Raw genomic sequence first — 22898 nt, 5'->3', positions numbered from 1 at the left:
AATTCTGATCACCTTAAATATTCTAGTCAAGATATTTTCTAGATTCTAGAAATCTTGTTAAGATACTAACACTGGAGTAAAACAGAAATCTTAATTCATATTGTTAACCAGGGGTGCACGATCTGAATATTACTCATGACATCCATATATTGTATAACATCACCTAGATGCAAACTTTGCAAAATTTGTTTGAGCTCTAACAAATCCTGCTAGGAAGCTATTTTTATTTTCATTGCTATTTTTTTGCAGAGTAATCTATAATAAAGGACTTGTTCTTTTGCACTGAGGATCTGGTGGCCATAAAGCTTTTTGTTGGCTATGGGACCATTAATCAATATGTTTCAATAAGTGACCGCTAATGGAGCTCAGTTTTGCAAAGGATGAGCTGCTTTACCGCAGAGAAAGACTGGTGGCGCTACCTCTCCTTGGTTGGAAGGTCAGAGTGAAGAGGGCTCTGAGAAGTCTGTGCATCAGACTGTGTTTCCAGGAAGGCTTTTTCATTGCTGGGCTGGAATGTAATCAGGAACCAGAACTGCTTACCAAGAAAAGCAGCCTTCGTATTCACAGCATTTCTCTTGATTTGATGCTGATAGCTGGCTGACCCTACCTCTGGCTTCGCCTCTAACGTGGCTTGTAGGAGCAGAAAGCTGACGAAAAATGATGTTTGTTTATTTATTCAGCAATGAGTTGAGAAAAGCTAGCTGTTGACTTTGTTAAGTAAAATCAACAAAACTTTTCCCCAACTTAAGCTCTAGATTTAGTTAATCTCATTCAAAACAGATGAAAAAGTAGGCAAAATATTGTGTACCCACTTAGGCTCCTTCAGTCGGTACGATGGCTGCTAACAGGCTGTGAGGACAGTAGAGTGGGTGAGTCTGGACCCTGAAGTTGGACAGTGTGGGTGTCAGGCCCACCTCAGCCACTCCATAGACTTGGGTGAGCACGTGACCCCTCTTTAAGCCTACTGTGGCACCAGCCTGCCAGCTGTGTGGTTTTGGCAATTTACATGCCCTTTCAATGACTGATTCCTCATCTGTGAGGTATGGATAATAGTAATCATCCTGGCCTCAATGCAATGTTTGAGGCAATGTGCTTGTGAGGACTTGGTATCTGCCACGTGGTCAATGTCTAGGAGCTGTTGCTGTTAAGGACACAAATATTGACCCGGGTCTTCATCAAATTCTTCATTAAATGTCCTTATCACATTATTACCGATGGTTTCTAGTGACTGAAAATGTGTGCAATGGAGGGGAATGGCAGACTATTTCAATTAATAAACTTTATGTGAGTTTATTTAAATCATAAAAAGAGATTTGGTATAGGCGTTTTTGAAAGTGGCTCCGCCACTTTTGAGATCCTCAACAAGTAAGAAGACCTGTACAGGGTTCCAAGTTGTGCAGGGTGCTTGCAGGACATGTCTAGGAGATCCAAGGCTTTTCCTCCAGGTCATGTACCGTGTAGGAGTTCAAGATGCTAAAGACCCAGGAGCCAGACTCGTTTGAGAACTATACTCAGGCCCAGGCTACAAGGACGTGTTTGTGTTTGAGAGGCATTAAAAGAGTAGTGGAAAGAGCTTTGTTTAGAACAGTGTGGGTGTCACTGGGCTTTGTTTAGAACCCCGAGTCAACCACTTATGAGATCTATAAGCTTGAGAAAGTTAACTGACTTCTGAGCATCAGTTTATTAATCTTTAAAATAGATACAAGGCCTGGCACGGTGGCTCACACCTGTAATCCCAGCACTTTGGGAGGCCCAGGCGGGTGGATCACATGAGGTCAGGAGTTTGAGACCAGCCTGGCCAACATGGCGAAACCCTATCTCTACTAAAAATACAAAAATTAGCTGGGCCTGGTGGCTCCTGCCTGTAATTACAGCTACTCAGGAGGCTGAGGCACGAGAATTGCTTAAACCAGGAGGTGGAGGTTTCAGTGAGCCAAGATCTTGCCACTGTACTCCAGCTTGGGTGATAAGAGTAAGACTCTATCTCAAAAAATAAAATAAAATAAAATAGATACAATAATATCTACCTCTTAAAGTTGTGATAAGGGTTAAACACCACCATTAACACATAGTAAGAGCTCAATACACATTCCTCTTTCTCAATGTAATCTCATCTTTTTCAAGAGTAGAAATAGGTTGCCTGGTAAACCCAGAGGTAGTAAACCAACCAAAGCATAGTCAGAGACAAAAACGATTCAAAATGTGTCTGAATCTACTATCACTCTAAACAACACTTCTCTTCAAAACCTTTGACCTAAAACTATCCCTTATAAATAAATGATGTCTCCTCTCTATAGAGAAGAGATGTCCTACAGTAGAGAAATGATGTCCTCCTACTATAGAGAAGAGCTTTTAGACAACGTAGATGTTGTATTGAGGAATGTAAAGAAATAGAGACACATCCTAGAGCAGCTAATTCGGGGCTGTGCTTCCCAGCAAGACCAGCTTTTTGACTATAAGGAGAGAAACACACAAAATAGCATCACCTCTTGAGACTTTGCTTCCCTGACTATCTTGCGTTGTTCTGTTAGACATCTCTTTGGCAGGTAACGGACTTTGTCATTCACACATTGCTCAGAATTCATTCGTGGTGCTGGCTTATTTTCCCTCCTAACACTGAGTAAGTGCAGGACTTGATGGGGTAAGAGGAGAGAAGGTAGTGGAACACCCAAGGAGAGGAAGAGGCCGTATACACAGCCAGCATCATTGTACCAATGGGAGTAGAGATAGTGTAGGCACGGGTAAGACTCCAGGAGATGAGCTCAAGTGCACCTAATATTTAGAATAATCGCTTCCTTCATCAGCACTCGTTTGACTCTTGCTCCTAGAACCTATGTCATTAGCAGAACAGCTATTCTACCAATTATTTATATATTATAAATAAGTTTTTTGGACCAGACAGGATCCTGTCTACCCTTGGAAATATTACTGTATGTAAGCAAGTACATTTCTAATGACAAACAGCCAACTTGAATATGAATTTGTAAAACCAAGCCTGGTCTTCAACTGTTGTTTGGAGAATATCTAAAATGCCTCTAACAGCTTGATATGTTCAAATTCCAGATGACCAAAATGAGCCCCTTGTTTACTATGCATATGTTTTGTTATAATTGAATGTCAAGTGTTTAAATGCATTTAAATGAAGATCAGAAAACACTAATCAATTCCAGTAAAATTAATTTAATTGGGCTGGGCAAGGTGGCTCATGCCTGTAATCCCAGCACTTTTGGAGGCTGAGGCAGATAGATCAGGAATTCAAGACCAGCCTGACTAATATGGTGAAACCCCACCTCTACTAAAAACATGAAAATTAACCAGGTGTAGTGACACATGCCTGTAGCTCCAGCTACTTCAGGAGGCTGAGGCAGGAGAATCGCTTGAACCTAGGAGGTGAAGGTTGAGGTAAGCTAAGATTGTGCTACTGCACTCCAGCCTAGGCAACAGAGTGAGACTCTGTCTTAACAACAACCACAACAAAAAATTAATTTGGAAGTAAAGCACAATGTTTATTTATTTATGTATGATAAAGCACTTATCTTTTTTGTGACTTGGCTTCTATGTGAGCAAGCAGGAAAAAGACAGATATAACCAAATTCTTTATTAATTCCTGTATGTTATAGATGCTGACATGTTAAATAACTCACATTGTAAATCAGAATTAAATGCCTTACCCCAGATTGAGTTCCAGGAAGATTGAAAGTTAAATATTTTAAAGAAAACAAGCAAAAAAAGAAAGAAAAATGAACTTAAGTTCTATTAAACTTGAGAGGGGGTAGGGAAATTAAAATGTATAAACTCATGAAGAAATTACCTAACAAAAAAGGTGCACAGACATAATGTTATAAAAATTCAAAAACCTGTACATGTTTAATGTAATAATATAAGGCAAACAAGCCAGAAAAATAGTTATAGCAAGTATTTTATACATAGGCAAAGGGTAATTATCTTCGTTATATAAAATACTCTACCCAATATTTACACACACACGCTCACACACACACGTACATAGACTCTTAAACGGTTAGGATCTAATAGAAGCTTGGAGAAAATACAATTAGGAAAAATAATCAACATCATTAGATGTTAAGTAAATACAAAAGAAAACAAAATATATACGATTTACTCATCACATTAGCAAATTTTGCTTGTTTTAACATCTTTTTATGATAATACTCTGCTCCTGGGGGTGCAGAAATAAAGCCTCATTCGCTAGTGGAGCGGAGCATTAAGCTACCCGGCCAACCTGCACAGAAAGCAATTTGGTGACATGGACTAAGGTGGTCGTACCCTTTGAGGCATTGGTTCCCTTTCTCTAAAACTACACTAAAAATAAATTCCCAGATGTAAAGTAGCCTTCATATATTCATCACGATGTTCTTCATAAAAGTGAAAACTGCCAAGCAACCTAAGTGTTCAGTAACAGAGCAAAGACTAAGTAAAGCCTGATGATACAGTGAATGAATCTGGTATCAGGAGACCTAAAAGTGATGTTTATGGTGACTGTATATGGAAAAGCATACTCTGTGTGATTTCCATGTGTTTAACTGTGTATTGGAACATTCTGGAAAGAAACTCAACTGATGCACTAAGTGGTTGCCTTTGCTTTACAAGAGAAGAGGAAACACATAAAAGGGTTAAGAACCTGGGATTTGAGCCCAAACTGCCGATGTTTAAATCCTAGCTCTGCTTCTTGAGTATATTTGACTTTGAACAAGTTTTAAGTTTACTGTGATTAGGTTTCTCCCTCAGTAAGTTGGTGGTAAAATCGTACCCACCTCCTGGAGTTGTTGCAAGGATTAAATTTGCTAACCTAGGTAACGCCTGGCATATAGCAAAAGCTCAGTAAGCATTTGTTATTTGCTATTTATTTCAGTGATAGAACCAATATGGGCGGGCTTTTGCCCCATATTTCTGCGTTTTCCAAATCGACTTTCTCTCTTAACCATATTACTGTTACATTGGAAAAAAGCAATAAATATTTTCCGGAAGACCCTGAGAACTGGGTCAGCTGGGATTTTTTTAGCCACATAGATTCAGATTCCTAATAGAATATCACAGTACAGAGACAAAAAAAATAGATTCTTCATGGTTTCTGAGACCCAAGAGCTGAAATGGGAGTTGCAGTGACAATTCAGATGAACTTTGTGTCCCATTTCATAAAAAGTTAAGATAGTTCAGTTTCCGTAAAAGACTTCTTGCCTCCTCTGGAACAGCTATGCCAACTCAGTACTATTCCTGCCTCCCCCACCACCCCACTGCCCCCAGCCTTTAGCTCCTAGTTAACTCAGTGCTGGGCATGCTATTTTCTCTATAACATAAATGAACCTTTTTAAAAACTGGAATCACATGTTTCAGTAATAAGAGCGAGGCAAAAACTTTAACAACATTGACAATACCGGCATAAGTAAATTTTCTTTGGCAAGGAAAGTAAATTAGGGAAAGGGGAGAGGGAGTAAATTTACACTTTTATTAACACCAATACCATTATTAATTTATGAACATTTCAATCATTATCATGCATAATTTGATTTACATGTAAATTTCTCATTCTAAGAAGATTTTAAAGTTCCAGTTGTAGAGGGAAAATTAAGGGGAAAATTGCTTTCTCTTTCCCCTGTATTCGCCCATGTTTTCAGGGAAATTTTGGGGGAGAAAAATCTCTGCTCATTTTGGAGTCTTCTCTTGCCAGCAACTAACAAGTCTGTACAATACAGTTACCAAGGCAATGTCAAGACCATGTAGACAGAGGGAGAAAATGTGGTGTGAAGACAGGGAGATGATGAAAGTGGATTAACAACGTGAGCAGGAGGGGTTTTTCTAATTGGAAAAAAATAAAATCACACTATCCTTTAAAAATGATTATGCTAGCAATTCTAACATCTGTTGTTATAAAGGAACTTAATTAAAATAAAGCCTTTTTTCTATATCACCTGTTCGTGAATGCTTATTTGTTTCCTAATTATGCCCCAATCTTTGTAACTCTGTATTGAGCCATGTCAGAATGAGTTCCACTGCATTCAAGTTAGATCAAGGGATTTTTTTATTTGTCCAAACCAGAAGCAGTTTTTTTCTATAAGTTCTGCCTGAAGCCATGAATTCAGCCAGACCCTCACAGATAAGGACTGCAAAGACAGATACAGCTCTTTGCTCCTAAAGCAGCGCAGATATTTGCTGCTTAAATCAATGCAACCACCAGCCAAATACACACTCATTTTGCTAGGACTATTGCTTCTGTTCCAAAAAAGACTCAAGTCGTCTTTTTTTTTTTTTTTTTTTTTTTTCCGTCAGGTACAATCCTTGGATTTGCTCTCCGACCTTACAGAATGAGCTACAGGGAAGTCAAGTACTTCTCCTTTCCTGGGGAACTTCTGATGAGGATGTTACAGATGCTGGTCTTACCACTTATCATCTCCAGTCTTGTCACAGGTACCATAAGCAGTTGTTGGTTGGTTTGTTTTTAAGTGTGCTTATTGCAAAAGATTGCTTAGAAAAGCCAATGCTTTAGGTTTCTGCTGGATGCATGCTCTGTTCTAGAAAAAAAAAAAGGTCCCTTCAAAATGATGGAAAGGAGGCTTTAGTAATGCATGAATGATTATAACTCTCGTATTTTACCAATCACAAGAGGAAACGAATTTGAACAGCCACGTAATCTGGTCCGCCTCACTGTGAACGAGGTGCCCTGCTAAACACCACACCACCAGCCTTCTCTGACCACAGTGATGTAGTTGACAACAGCGTACAACAGGTCTGTTTTCTCACCCTCTTATCCCACCCAGATAACATCTGGTTGGACAGCCTATTAGCTATTGATGCAAGAATGCTTGTTCTCAGAACCACCAGGACTTGAGCGGGAGCCTTCTTGGAAGCCTCATCAAGAGGTAATGCCCACAACACTCACCAACTCTGCTGCCACCAACACTTATCTTTTCCTGGTGTACCCGCATGATTTCATTTCCTTCTCCAGTTGCCTCCCACCCCCAATACCTTTTATGCTGGTGGGAGAAGTGGGAGGGGGTGGGAGATTTCCCCATCTGAATATTTTATCAGTGGACACTTGGATTTTTGCCAAGTGGAAGCTTTGCAGGATAGGATTCTATTTTCTATGACAGTGAGATAATCATTTATTCCTGCATGGGAAAAGGTGAAAGAGTCATTTGTCTATGCGACTGGTGAAAACAGATGGAGCCAAGAAGTTGCAGAAAAATGTTACTGTACATTCCTTCCTGCCCACTCTTCTCTTTCCCCACAGCACATCTCTGACTTGGAGAAGGAATTTCCATAGACACTGCCCCAGCGGGATGATTTCTGGGTTTGTAGATAAAGCCCAGAACTCAGGTATTACTGACCCTATTCTGTTTTCCACTCTTGGCTCACTGTTCCCCTGTTGGGCATACCACTCTGCCTCTATGTGAGCTGCCACTGAGAATCCTTCCTCGTCCCAGGGAGTTCTCAAGGATATTTATACTCTGCTTTCAAGATCTCTGTGTAATGAGAACTTCATAGTAAAACTCAAAAGTCATGGAGCAACATTCTAACTATTACATGCCTTGGAGGGCTGGCTATTACTTGGACAGGAACTATGTCAGATTTTTCCTCAATGCCTTGAAGGTCTCTGCTGGTTACCACTTGTCCAGAGCTTTAAACAAGTGATTGCATGTACACGTGCTTTCATTGAAGAATGAATTGCCCATAAAACAGTCCTGGAGTTGATTTGGTATACTTGTCTGTGAAGCTGGGATGGTCCATTGCTGACCAGGGGTAATCACAACAGCTACAATTCTTACCACCAAAGCTATATTCATGCAGACATGAGGGCACATGCTTATTTTATTATCCATATGCTGACATTTTTCTGGAAAACAAACTCTTCACAGAAAGCACTTGTAAGGCAGAACCCACTGGTGAAGCCACATCTGACATTTTCTGTGGTAGAGCCTCTCCTCACCATCCCTGCTGGCTGGGCATCTGGATTGAGTGCCTAAAGTCTTCCTGTACACAAACTGAGGGGTTCTGGATCCTTTATACATTCTCTTCAAGGGTGGAACCAATGTTTAGAGGTTTCTGCTTTCTCTTAACTGTGCTGAAAACCCACTGTGTTACTCTTTAAAAGAGAAAAGCCCTCGTGTGATATAATTAGAGAAGTGTTACTTCCCCTTACTAGCAGTCCCAGTTGACCACCACCTTGAAGTGGAATTTCCTGATGTTTTTTAAATACCTAATAACAAACAACTTTATTGAGGAAATAAGAGCTTTAGTTGTGTAATTTTGCAGAAAAAAAAAAAAAAAAAAACCTATGATGCAATCCCTTTGTATAGCTAAAGAGAAATTTTTGGTCAAAATTTGGAAAAATTGTCGACATTTATAATATTGTCAAAGAGAAGGGAATTATAAGCTGCAAACAACTAATATAAAATGAACTTTTAAAAATGTAACCTAATTGCAAGTTGGGAGTGTTGCCAAATTGGACCATTAAGAGAGTTTTAGCTCTTATCCAGGATTGTATTAAGACAAAGAGCCTGAGGGGCATAATTTAGTTTGCCAAAGATCTTTTTAAGATATTAGTCTGAAATGAGTAATTTCCAAATGACACAGTAATTTAGATATTTATGATCAAATGGAATGAATGATTGATTTAATAAGAACATCCTTTATGGTTTTGAATACAACAGTTCTAACCCAAATGAGGGGATGACCCAGTTGTAATGGGAAGGGAGGAACTTTTACAAATGACACAGACCCCTGGAGGATCCCTGCGAATACTGGGAAATGTTACTGGAGAATGTGTTGCCTAGGGAAGAAACAGAGTCAGGCTCCATTATTTTAGAGTGGAAAGGCAACCTCAAATGCCTCCAGTGGCCCAGTGGGTGACATATGTCATGAAGCTGCCCTTCCAGGCTACTTTTTGTTTTCCTATTTTGATAGAGTCATGGATACAGAGAAATAAGAGGGACAAGTATGATGATAGGCAGAGAGGGACCCAACTACAGAATAATGTGGCGAAAGGAAGGCAAAGAGACTTGAGACAAGGGCCAGATCTTCCCAGTTTTCAAGAGTGTCCAGAAATCTCAAACTTTTTAAGAACCTGGAGATTTTTGGATACGATTCACAAAACAAAACACTGCAAAGCAAGCACGGTACATCTGTAGGCCCATTCCAACCCTCAGACTACCAGTATTAGAACTCAGGTTTGAATGTCAGCGCTATTCATTATGAGACATGTCCTGCTAACCTTGTGTGCCCATCAAGCTATCTCTGGGTTTCATATGTTGACTTATCCACCCATTGGCAGTCCTGTGCCAAAACTTACCTGATAATGTGGAATTAGCTACTGAACCGCATGTTTACGAAACAAATTGCTATTGGAAAGCCTTTTCTCTCCATCTTCTGGGAATAACTGCATTGTGTAGTAGCCATCCTGGTCTTTTCTGCACCAGAAGGAACACTAGAGTAAGAGCTCAGAGGACACACTCCCATACTAAATATTTCCCAGGGGGAAAATACTTTATAGACTTGTTGCTCCTCAGTTTAATTGTCCCAGGGTCTGTTTAGACAAAAACTGAAATACATAAAATTATTATTGTATTTCACGGACTGAGCATTTTATTGTGGAAGATTCTAGAAAACATGCTGTATGATTAATTGTAGTAAAGCCACATTTAAATTCGGAGACATCTAGGTTGTATTTTTTCACTTGAAACATCCGTTTTTTATGAGCTGTGGCTCCATCGCCCTTGTAAGCCATGTTCCCTTTTTCCTGAATTTGAAACTTCAATCTTTCCAAACATCCCTGGTGTGTATTAGCATTCCAGAGGCTGCCAGAAAGAAACTGGGAGAACGCCTAATGGCCAGATTTTTTCTCAAGTACCTATTTTTTGAACAAGAAGACTATGTCTATGCCAACACACCACACAATAAAATAGGAGTTTGGTGCCAGTTTCTATTGATTTGGCAGGATAGGCAGCCAAACTAGAGATTTCATGCCAGAAATATGAGTTGGTTTGGCTGACTTAGCCCGATTAAATTCACTGGATAATAATTAAATGTCACATCTGGTTGTGCTGTATAGACATAACTTTTACCTCCTCAGTTCTGAATCTTTTCAGAAAACTAGTGATTTCTTCTTTTCTCATTCTAAGTGTGCATTCCCCCTCAATCACTTACCTCAGAAGAAATCTTTGGTGTCACCCCAGTTTTCTGGAAGTGGGGAGCACAACTTTTGACACGCAAGCTCTGTGGAGTTGGGCATAACGTAAGTAAAAGAGGTGAGAGAGGAGTATCAACGCAGCAGTAAAAGCAACAGTGTCTGGGACCTACGGTAGGACACCCTGGAGGCAGGATTATAAAATGGATGAAATTTGTCACTTAACAGGCATTCATTCCTTAACAGTTGTTTATCACACTCTTACTATGTCAGACACTGGGGATGCCTTAATACAAGGATACAGTCCCCAAGATGATGTGTATTGGGTGCTGAGGAGAGAGTTTTCCCTCATCCCTTAATTCACACAATACATGTCAGCAAATTCCCATTCCAGTTCCTTCACTAAAAGGAGATAAGACTCATTCTCTGTACTCCCAACGAGGAGACAAGCTGATTTTTAAGAATATGATTTCAAAGCTGATTTTCATGTCAAGGCATCTCCATCCTAAAGTCAACTAGTCCAGAATTTTCCATCATAGGTACCACTTTGGTCTCATTTACTTAATATTTTCTTTAAATAAACATACTCTTCTTCCAAAGCCTACAATCATTACCCAAAATGGAAACCTCCTATTGCTTGTCATGTGAAGGAGATAAGTAACAATGTTATGAAATTCTAAATTGATGCAATTGCCTAGCAAAGGCTCTGAGAGCCTAAGACCCCACTCCCTGACTCTTGTAGTGTTTTTAAATGGCAGGGTGTGGTGGCTCACGCCTGTAATCCCAGCACTTTGGGAGGCTAAGGCTGGTGGATCACTTGAGGTCAGGCGTTTGAGAACAGCCTGGCCAACATAATGAAACCCCGTCTCTACTAAAAATATAAAAATTAGCCTTGCGTGGTGACGTACGCCTGTAATCCCAGCTACTTGGGAGGTTGAGACACGAGAGTCACTTGAACCTAGGAGGCTGAAGTTGCAGTGAGCCAAGATCATGCCACTGCACTCCAGTCTGGGCAAAAGAGCTAGGCCCTGTCTCAAAAAAATAAATAAATAAATAAGAGAGGAAATTAGCAAATGTTAACAAGGTATTAAATACATATTAGCGCCAAAATAAGACTGTCTTTCCTGTAATCCAAAGAATCAAAAGAGAATGGGAAATAATGACTTTCTACTGTGATTTAATATTAATTAAGGAAGGGTTTCCACACCTCCGGAACACCATACCTACCCCGCTTTGGGAAGCACTCATCTGGTCCAGCCATTCCTGCAGCACCCCTTCCAAGTGACCATCCAGCTTCTTCCTGAGCATTTCCAAGGACAAGAGATCTTTGGAACCTATTTGTCCTTGGAAAACTCTAATAATACTTTTTTTTGTATCCAAAATAAAACAAATTCAAAAACCAGAAACACAAAACACTACACCTGCCTGCCTGGTGCTCTCCTGTCCACGTGACAAGCTCCACGATGTGTCACATATTATTTGGGCAGCTTCCTTTCAAATCTATAGACCAGTGACTTCACTCGAATGTGGAACTCAATGACTGTTGAAGGCAACAAGCTGGAATCACCCGCAAAGGGCTTTCTTACTTGAGAAAATAATAAGAGTAAAAATAATGAATGTTGTACCTCAAAGTATGGTCCTTTGGCTTCAGAGGACCATACTTCAGTTACAGTAACGGTGAACTAAAGTTTTGTCATTTCATTTAGCACAAGAGAGCTGGACAATTCTTAAATCTTGAGCATCTGAAGGGTTTTCAAGGGCTTCCAAAATGAGTCAGAATCACTTAAGAGATATGTAATATCTTAAACTATGCATTGCCACGGCTCTGGTGTATAGCTGAGGCTGTTTGAATACTCTGAGCATTTGTGGTCAAGAAAAAGAGTTGTAGATTTCACCACCTGCCCCCCCAACACGAACCCCCACATCGTATTGAAAAAAACTGTATCTCAGGCAAGGAGGAGTTTCTTTAGGCTTCCCTTTCATTCTCTGTAAAATGTAAGTGATAGGATACCTGTGTCACAAGGCTGTTGTGAGCATTTATGCCTGGCACATAGTATGTGCTCAATTAGTGGTAGCTGTTGGCGGTAAGAATAGCAGCAAGAGCTGTCCTCTGGCAGTTCCCATTGTATAAGTGAAAATTCTAGACCAAGAAGACAGAGCTTCAAGTTAGAGGCATGGAACTAAGGCTCCAGATTCCACAAGTCTCATTTGTCTGTGATCCCTGCAGCAACCACTTTCCTTTTAAGGTAAATTAAAGAAACCATAAAAATAATCCAGTAACAACATGGGAGCCAGTGAGAATTCCTTCCTCATTACTGGAAGGGATAGGTTTCTGCCCTGCAGCATGGAATTCAATTACCTTATCACAGCTGCATAATTCTAAATATTATCATTGGTTATACAACTGCCCCGTCTTTTCTGAGAAACTCAGCCCCAGTGTGTGGCACCCTGGATTCCATGGGGCAGCAAATTCCACATGCTGCACCCATGCTGGGAGCACAGCTTTTCTGGCTGACCAAAACTTGAGGCGGACTGTCTCCTCTCGACACTCAAACACACTTCATGGCAGCCTTTCCAGGCACTGCATAGAGGTAGTGCCTAGCCTCCAATCCCTGCCCCCTACCCCAGAGGTCTTTAATTAATTGATTTGAAATGGGGTTTGGGAATTAACATTTCTTTGTAGTTCTCTAGATGATTCAATTGTGCACCCACAGTTGAGAACTACCGCTTTACAGTTTTTCTAGAATTGTTCTTTTTTTTTCTGGTGCCACAGCCCCCCAGTGTTACCACTTTAGTTCATACATTTACTAGTTCAGATAACCCCTCTTCCAGGAAGCCTTCCCTGGCTTTCTCCTGCAGAGAAAGACTGCAGAGGTGTAGGTACGTTTCCACCTTATTACAGTTACTGCATCGCAATGGAATGCGCTGTTAATATGTCTGTCTTCCTCGAAGGTACTGTGCCTTTATCTGGTACATTCGTTGCATTGCCTAGAGAACAGAGTCCACATTCTTGGCACAATAAATAACACCCTTAGCAGCCTTCACAAGCCCCTGTACCAGCTTTATTGCCTGCTGCTTCCCTGGCAGAAACCCTGGCCCTCTCTCAACGTCCTGATGCCCTCAGCACTGCATCCTTAGTATGTTTCCCTCTTCCCCAGCTCCATCAGAATTCTTTACCTCCTTCAAGGTCCAGCTTAGCTTTCAGTCTTTCCATAAAGTTCACCCTGCTTGCTCCAGTTGAAAGTAAGGATCCCTCCCTGGAGTGCCTGTCACTGTCACTCATACATTACCAGCACATGCTGTCATGCTTCAAACTAAAGTGGAGGCTTCCACTAGGGCCATGTTTATGTATTTTTGTGGCACCTGGAGCAAAGTTCATCCTGCCTGACAAGTGTACCATTTTTAATGGTTATTTTTAGTCACAAAAGCAATGCATTGTATATTAGAAATGACATGTAAATATTGATGTTCTTAAAGTAAAAATTGAAATCCTACTTTGTAGAGGTAACCACCATTAACAGAGCTAGACCTGCTGCTGGAGAAGCAGTGTGTGGTAGGCAATAAGTGTTCAGGCTAGAAGGTCTGAGGTGGAAGCCACATGGCCACTTCCCAGCTCAGTAACCTTTGATGGGCTACTTTATCTCTCTCTGCCTCAGTTTCTTTATCTACACAATGGGGATAATAGTAATATCTACCTCATTGAATTGTGAATATGCAAGTTAATATCCATTAAGCATACTGCCTGACACATCTGCACTTTCCCACTCTTTGTTAAAAGCTTACACACAAATATACCATTGTTTTTATGAAACAGGAATCATAGGTATTGTTTTATAATGTGCTTTATTTGGATAATATTCTTCTATATCAGTACATGCAGATATGGCTTATCACTGAATGATTAGGGTACCTCTAATGTTCTGCTCTTTCAAACAATTCTGCAGTAAACTTCAGTATGTATGTGTCTTTGTAGTCTATTTCTGAATGATTGATAACTAAAAGCAGAGCTGTTAGAGCACCAAGCATGTGCATGTAAAATCCAGAGAGATGTCGCTAAATTACCTCCCAAAATTATTCTCCCAAAAGAATGCTGTTTTCTCCTCTCCTTCAGAAATGCAAGATATTATCCATTATAAATTCCATACCGTTTTATTTAAAGTCATTTTTATTGCTCAAGTGGTACATGAATGCTTACTGTTTGTATAAGTAAAATGGAAAATGTTATATGTAAGGGAAAACATGAAAGCACATTGCACACACAGGCACACACATACACACACACACTCACAAACACAAAGACCCCCAGTATATTGACTCTAATTTGAAAACACTTCTGAACTGATTAACATGAAAATGTCTGGGAATGCGCATTCCATTATAAAAAGACTCTGTGTCCCATAAAGCCAAGTAAAAAGATGCTGGAGTTACTGCTAGCAGAAAGAGAGAGAGAGAGAGAGAGAGAGGCAGGGGGAAGGGTCTATATCCAGACAAGAATTTCTGTGGCCATGTCATGAATTGTATGCCTCCAGGGGACAGTTCTGTTTTCCTTCTATTCAGTATTTGGTGGTCATTTCATAATAAACAGAAAGAAAACTTTGGAATAATGTTATTCTTTGCTGAAGGATTGATTTACCTTAATGCTCTAACAATTTTGAGTCTGGATAGAATCTAGGTTCCTAAGTCTTAAGTTTCTGCAAATTCATTTTACCAGACAAGACAGACTTCCTTTTGCTTCTTTGTGGTGAAGATCCTTGCAACAATCTCAGACCCTCAGGCTGGAAGCCAGGGCATTAGCCCATGATGCACTTGTTTCACTAGCCCGTCAGCTTCTATACTACCAGTGTAACACTCTTCTCAGTTGGACTGCCTCGTATGGGGATATAGGCTTGCCATCTTTGTGTGTGTGTGGTTTTTTTTTTTTTTTTAACAATTTTTGAGTTTTTGTCTGGGTTTTCTTCAGAGGGAAGAAATTTCCCCTAAATAACCAAGGGAGTTCCCTCTCACAAAGCGTTGGATTAAGGGTGGCCAGTAGCTGAGATTTGTGATTCTGGGGATAAGTAAATAAGTCAAAAAGAGCTCTTGGCTAATCCTTTAGAAGGATTTTATAAGAAGAGTAAGATGATTGTAAGCTTCCTAGATCCAGGCTGTTAAAATGGCATCCATATTACCAAGACTTGTCAGTACTGTTAAGGGAAAAAAGTGGGGAAACCCCTATATACAAAAACACAGTCTTGTTTCATCTCTAATAGCCCTGGCTCCTCCTTTATCTACACCACCAACCTTACCTGCACTCACCACTTGATTATCTTACAGCAGATATTTCATTACATTTCTAAAACCAAAGGAAACATAAGACAGGTGTACTATTTTAAAATTATATTAACATATTTTACGTTTCTTTAATGCCCCAACACACACACACACACACACACACAGACACACCCCAAGAGCTGATGATCACTTGAAGAAATTGTTAACCAACTAGCTTGCTTTCCATTTCTGATACAAGTTTCTCTACCAGTGCTTTATATTAATTACCAAAACCCTTCTGCAGCCAGAGCGTGATACATCTTCAGTACAGGATGATGCAGTAAAATGTTTATGCTATGAAATTTTGGGAAACAATTTTTCATCATAGCATAATGTGCATGTATGAGCACACATAGCCTTGTATGTTTATTCTTTTTTCAAAAGTCCTTCCAATTCTAAAATGTATTACAGTCTGACAGTGCCTCTGATGTTGCTAACTCTTTTTAAGTTTATAACCTTTCCAGAATTTGTTTCTGCATTTTAAGTTTTCTTAACCAGATTATTTCTAGTTGAACTGTAATTTCAATGTATGATTCTCCAGAGTGTTTGTGCTAAGTCTGAAGTTTCATTATTTTAAAACTAACTCCCTGAAAGTATATTACAAAATTTCCCACAATTGTAAAATAGTGATTCATACCCCCCCAAAAAAAAATACCTATTATCAGCATACCTAAACTACACACTAAATATTTAAGAAAAAAAAAAAAAGTGGAAACATTAGTTGCTTTTATACTGGAATCTTGTCATTTCTTTTTCAATTTAGAATAGAATTTGGTTGTCTTATCTTAGGACTCTGTGCTTCACAACATATCTGAAAGCATTCTTTTGGCATGGACCCGGAAGATGGTTTTAGAGCCAGACATCAATGTAGTAGTTCTCAAGGATACTGAAAATTCATACCATTCTTATGGGTATAATAAAAAATGTTTACATATTTAATTATATAATATAAAGTAGGAGCACACTTAGTATGAGAAATATAGCTCCTATGCAATATAAAAAGTAAAATTATAAGCATATTTCCATAAACAGTAAAAGCTATTGAATCTAAGCATGATTGACAATTTCAAATGTTCCAATATCATTTAGGCATAATATTTCAAAGCTTTGAAGCTCTTTTCCTTTTAGCATTTAGGAAAGTAGAGGACAAGAAAGGATGAAGAAAAATTTATAGTGAAAAATCTTAACATTGACATAATTCAATCTATTGACTTTATAAACTTTTTGTCTCCGAATTGGGTACAGTGGCATCATTATTGATTTTAGCAGCAAATATTTGGGTTTAGCTTATGGAAGGCAGATGTCTTGTGTGAACATGACTTGAAGTCCCTATATAATTTCCCCCTAAATAAACATCTGAACTGTAACTTGACAAGTACCAAGTGAGGTCAAGTGTCTGAAAGTGCAGTGTAAACCACATAAGCTTGTTTTCCTTATGTGAAAGAGGCATTTGTAGCAACGGGTATCAAACTTTCAAGTGCTCAAAATATACTTGTTGCCAAACTTTGCCACCCACCACTAACCTCCACTGGATCCTTAGAAGGTAGAAACTTATTTTACAATAGAAAAAGAGATTATTTTATTTGTATAAACTCCCTAAAATTATTTCTTGGTATTGGTAGGCCTAGGTTTATCTTATTTCAAGTGTGCTTTATTTTTTAAGAGGTTCGTTGAGATATAACTCACATACATGCAATTTGCCCATTTAAAGTATACAATTTAATGGCTTCTAGTGTATTTACAGAGTTGTGCATCCATCATCACAATCAATTTTAGGACATTTTTATCACCCAAGAATTAAGGCCTGCATTCCTTGACCATCATCCCCCAATTCCTCAAAGCCCTCAGCCCCAGGCAAACTCTAGTCTACTTTCATTCTTTATAGATCTACCTATTATGAATTCAATATATGGTCCTTTGTGACTGGCTCTTTTTATTCAGCACAATGTTTTCAAGATTCTTCCATGGTGTTGCATGTATCAGTACTTAATTCCTTTTTATAGCTGAATAATAATGTGATATCTCCATATTGTATATACATGGATATGTGATATGTCCATATAATGGAATATCATCCATTTATATAACATATCTCATGTCCATATTCCATATATGACATGTCCATATAATGAAATATTATCCATTCATTATTGGATATTTGGGTTTTTCCTATTTTTGGTTTGGTTTGGTTTTTTGGTTTGGTTTTTGCTATTATAAATAAGGCTGCTTTGAACATTGATGGACATACATTTTCATTTCTCTTTTGTATATACTTAGGAATAGAATTGCTGGGTTATATGATAACTCTTCTTAGCCTTTTGAAGAATTACCATACCATTTTCCAAAGTGGCTGCACTATTTTACATCCCCAGCAGCAGTGTATGAGGGTTCTAATTTCTCCACTTTTTCACCAACACTTATTATCTGTCTTTTTATTTTTCATCTTTTTATCAGGGTGCTGATAAAATGCTGTCTTACTGTGGTTTGATTTGATAAATGTCTCACTGTGGTTTGATTTGTAAATGCTGTCTCACTGTGGTTTGATTTACATTTCTCTGATGGCTAATAATTTCAAGTCTATTTGTATGTGCCTGTTAGTCATTCATACCTCTGCTTTAGAGAAATGTCTATTCAGATCCTTTGCCCATTTTTTAATTGGGGTGGCTTTTTATTATTGAATTGTAATTTTTCTTTATATATTAAACTTATACTTTGTAAAAACTCTGGGCACTAGACTATACAAGGATTACTGTACCACTTGTCATGAATCATGTCTATGGTCCTCCTTGAGAAAGATTCCTCACTGTAGTTAACACTTGCTCTAAGTAAGCACTCTTAAGTACTTGTTACAAAGTGTAATGTGAATAATACAACATTGGTGAAAATAAGTAGTTCTATACTATTATGAACTTTTGAAATAAAATGTGTCCCCTCCCCTGAAAAAGGAAATACAGCGGGACTTCATTAATAATACATTTTGTTTGTCTTAGGTGTGGGAGGACTCTTGCTCTTATCTACATGATACATGCTTTAAAACTTTGAAGTCATAAGATTATGTAGTCTAGGTATTGTAATTGTGCATTTCACATTTCAGAAATGGTAAAATTCAAATGTTAAGTCTTTGGCTACACTAAAATAATTGTTGAAATCCCTTAAAATATAGATGGTAAACTCATCGGTCATAACTTTTTGTTGCACTAAAATAAAATGAGTTTATTTCTTCAGTTGTAGTGAATAAAGTTAATTACAAAAATAAAGCAGGTAACACAACTATATTTGAATATACTTAACACTACTGAACTGTACCTCTAAAAATAGTTAAGGTGGCACATTTTATTATGTGTTTTATACCATAATTAAATTTTTTTAAATAAGGCAGATTTAAATATTTTAATGTCAATTCTTTTGAATGGAATATTCTAATGATTATTGGATTATCAGTCTAACTTAAGCACAGTTATCAATTGCACACAAACCTCTCAAAGTGCATTGTACACTGCTTTGAGTTAGATAGCTACTCCCTATCCTAGATTTTACTTTCTGAGATGAGTAATACAGATAACTCAGGTTATCCAGGATGTTAGTTCGTGGGTCACTGATCAGATATCTTCAAGTGAAGACACTGCTTAGCCACCCCTATGATTTGTGAGGTGGTTGGAGGTGAGGGTGGGCCTGGGGGCAGACGGCTGCATCAGGAGGACCTCTGGATTACATACCCAAGTTCCCTCTCAGGAATGTGGATGCTAAAAGAGAAGCACTGATACAAATCTCACTGGTATGAAGTAGATACTACAAGCTGCTTTGGTCTCTAGCTACATCTTAATTTATGGGGTGGCCTCATTGCTGAAAGTTCTGTATAGGTCTTTTAGAGTAGTATTGAATTTTACATTCATTATAATGCTTTTTATTGTGAGTTCTAATTCCAAGTTAGTTTTAATTCAGAAAGAAAGTAAATATTTGCTTTCTGGAGGTTTCTGCACTTGAGTGTCTGCAAGGAGAGCCCCTCAAGTTCTGTTTTTGGGGATCCTCCCCTTTTCAAAGCACCAATCAGACCTTAAACCCAAAGTTTAAACTCTGCATCTTTGAGGACTAACTTCCACTGCCTTTTGACCACCAATAAAAAAGGCCAAAGTGAAGCTTGCCAGAAAGGCTTTCTAAGCCAATCATTTTCAGTAATTTTGGGGTTGTTTCATTCATCTTTCTTTGAGGAGGCTAAAATCAGTTACACATTTGTAGTGAGCATTTTGGAGTCCTGTTATTTGAATCATCCATTATTTCCTACACAATAGGAGAATTAGGGTTAATATTTTCTTCTCTCTCATGCCTTGAATTCCCAGCAGGGGCTATACAAAATTTACTACTGCTTCCTACCCTAGTGTTATCATGGTGCAGATTATTGCTCATTTTTATTCTTGAATAGAGCTACAGGCAAAGCAACTTCTTGCATTGATGTTGATGTCCTCTATCACATATGTAAGTAATATATGCACTGATTACAAGACGTTCCTTTTTTTCATTAATGAAAACCCCCAGGAGACTCTGGAATCAGCTATGTGTAAGCCACTACTCTATAAAGACGCAAACCTATGTCATTAGGGGAAAACTAAAGATACTTAAGTTTTTCAAGTTGATGTCAAGGAGGGCAGCATTGCTTGGTTGGTCCAACTGCCAGAGATAGGACAGATTATTGGTCTGACCAAGGTCAGTCTGGAATTGTAAAGAAACTGTTAAAGTATTGCATGGACAAGTTTAGATAACAAGGGCTGGTATTTTTCACTAACACTTGGTTTCCTCTGTGTTTTGCTTTTTCAGATTTATCGTTTCTGTGTTGAACTCCACATAAGGGACATAAAATAAAAACCCTCAAAAAAATATAAACACAATATTTCCAAACTTTTTGGAAATTTAAATGTTAAGGTTTTTTTTGTTTGTTGGTTGGTTTTTGTTGTTGTTGTTGTTTTGAGATTGAGTCTCACTCTGTTGCACAGGCTGGAGTGCAATGGCACTGTTTTGGTTCACTGTAACCTCTGCCTCCCAGGTTCAAGCAATTCTCCTGCCTCAGCCTCCCAAGTAGCTGGGATTACAGGCACCCACCGCCTGCCCTGCTAATTATTGTATTTTTAGTAGAGACAGGGTTTCATCATGTTGGCCAGGCTGGTCTTGAATTCCTGACCTCGTGCTGTCTCAGCCTCGGCCTCCCAAAGTGCTGGGATTACACATGTAAGCCATTGCGCCCAGCGAAATGCTAGGTATTATTCAGTACTGTCTGCCCACTGTAGTTGGACAAAACCACATTCGAGTCTATGTGTTAGCTTTGTCCCTCAGCCCTGTGATTTCCTTTTGGTGGTTCAGGCCCACCTCTCCAAGGGCCAGCTGCATGAAGGCAGACAGCGCGTCTCCACTTTGATGAAGCTTTGCAGTCAAGCTCCTCAATGTGTGTTAGAGAGGCATAGCGCTCTGCAAGGGTATGTTCATGTCTACAGCAATAATTGACCTCCCTAGTGGAAAGACAGGATTTTCCCAAGGAAAATACTTTGCGGTGTCATATTTGTGGTCTCTCTAAAAAGACGATTCCATTAAGTGGCTCCTAAGTCTTGGAAAATTCTCTTTTGCAATAGTACCCATAAATAATGTTCAGAGAGCTATTTTTGAGGAAAGGATTCCTCGAGTTTTTGCAGGTATAAGTCATTCCTGCCTCAGCAGAGTACAAAGAGTGATGTGAGGGAAGCAGAGCTGCTGGCAGGAATTTTAAAAATATTAAAAATATACCGTATTTGTCCCACGTTAACTGTGCTCCTGGGGTATAGAGGTCAGAGATAGAATTGGTCCTGTGGGATGCTTCTCATTAAAACCACCTCTATTCCAAAGCCCTGGTGTCACTAGCCAAGATGTGTTTATTCTAATAAAATGTGAATCTCATATGATACCACATTACAAAATATGCAGGTTTATTTGTTTTTCTTTATCTAGTCCATTGGAAATGTGTGGTTCTTTTATAGTTTCAGTTAAGAGTCTAATTTGGTCATTTTCCTCTTAAAATACTCTTCAATCCTGTGAGTACTCAGCAAACACTCACTGTTGACCAATTTCTATTTCCAGCCACATACTGGTCATAATGAAACTTATTTAGAGGATATGAATGAAATGATTTAATTAACATACAAGAGGCAAAATTATCTGACATGAAATTTCTCTGGAGTAAAGCATCCTCAGTCCTTCCAAGTAAATGTTTGCAGTTTTGATGTTCAATCAAGAAACACTCAAATTCAACTGTATTTTTTGTTAAGAAGAATATTTCCTTTGGCATTTAAAATGATCCCAAATATTGCTTAGACGAGAGAAGTGGGGAGAGAGACCACAACCCATTTTACTTTGGCACATATTTTTGCCATTCTACCTATCAGTCTACTCACACTGAAGAGCACTTATAAACATTAAGATAGAATTTGAATCTTTCATGGAAGGAGCTTTTTGTCAGCATTGGAAAAAGGCAGATTTGGGCCAAATTTTGACGGAAGGGCCATTTTCTTATCAAAAAGATTCCAGGGATCCATTTTGTTTTAGTTTTTGCCACTGAAATCAGTTTTTGAGAAAAAGCAAAAGTCACAATTATTAGGCTTTAAAAGGAAGCAATTTTTTGTTTGTTTGTTTCTTGTTTTTAATTTATCCCAGTCTTTATTTGGAGGAGGCTAAAATCAGCTGCAAGTGTATGGTGAAGATTTTGGAGTCCTGTTACTTGAATTTCCATTAGTTAGGGTTAATGTAAGGCATCCTGCATTTCTTTCATCACTTAGATTTTTATTTAAATAAGGCATTAGTTAGCATGAAGGCTACTATTTGGTGTCTGCTTATCCCTTTTTTTGAGGACCAAACATATAGATGTGTGAGCAATAGTGTTTTATTATTCTAAATACATTTCCACTTTGAAGAGTTTTTTATTGTATGATTATACTGCCTCAGTCATGAAAGAAAAATTTTTAAAGATTTGCATTTCAGTTTTTTTACTTGTAGGCAAGACTGTACCACTCTGAGCAACAAACTTAAGTTTCAGAAATTTAACTTAGGAACTTTTCAAGGAAATTTGAGATTTGTGTCAAGAAACCTTTTTACTAATGATTAATATAATTTGGAACCCAATTCTAAAGTTAATGTGATCCTGCAAAATCTACCATTTTTGTCCCCATAATAAGTCAGATTTTTGTAAAACTTAGAAATGCATGCTATAACATGCCTCATGCTGTCCCTTCCTCAGAATAGTTTCAGAGTTTAGCTTTAATAACCTTTGGTTGCCCTTGGAAGGTATTTAGGGCTTGGATGGGCTTTGTTCATAATCACAGTGTTCTTGTAGGATAACCCCTCTGGCCTTCTTGTGACATTGAGCTACTGATATCAACTTTTCACGTGTACAGATAATCCAAATCTATATTCAAAAAGCGCAGTAGCATCA

At 38.6% G+C, this 22898-nt stretch overlaps 1 protein-coding gene across 2 annotated transcripts in view; it reads left to right on the top strand.

Moving 5' to 3' along the window:
- The window catches only part of SLC1A3 (solute carrier family 1 member 3), an 80133-nt gene that overhangs the window by 17542 nt on the left and 39693 nt on the right, over nt 1-22898 (top strand). For both annotated transcript variants that reach the window (XM_032278943.1, XM_032278945.1), the window contains exon 3: nt 6289-6426. In XM_032278943.1, the coding sequence (XP_032134834.1) occupies nt 6289-6426 (138 nt within the window). The remainder of the gene's footprint in view (nt 1-6288; nt 6427-22898) is intronic.

Source organism: Sapajus apella, unplaced genomic scaffold (assembly GCF_009761245.1).
Source record: "Sapajus apella isolate SASKATOON/1434 unplaced genomic scaffold, GSC_monkey_1.0 scaffold11, whole genome shotgun sequence".
Classification (NCBI taxonomy): domain Eukaryota; kingdom Metazoa; phylum Chordata; class Mammalia; order Primates; family Cebidae; genus Sapajus; species Sapajus apella.
This window is presented reverse-complemented; position numbering and strand designations above follow the sequence as displayed.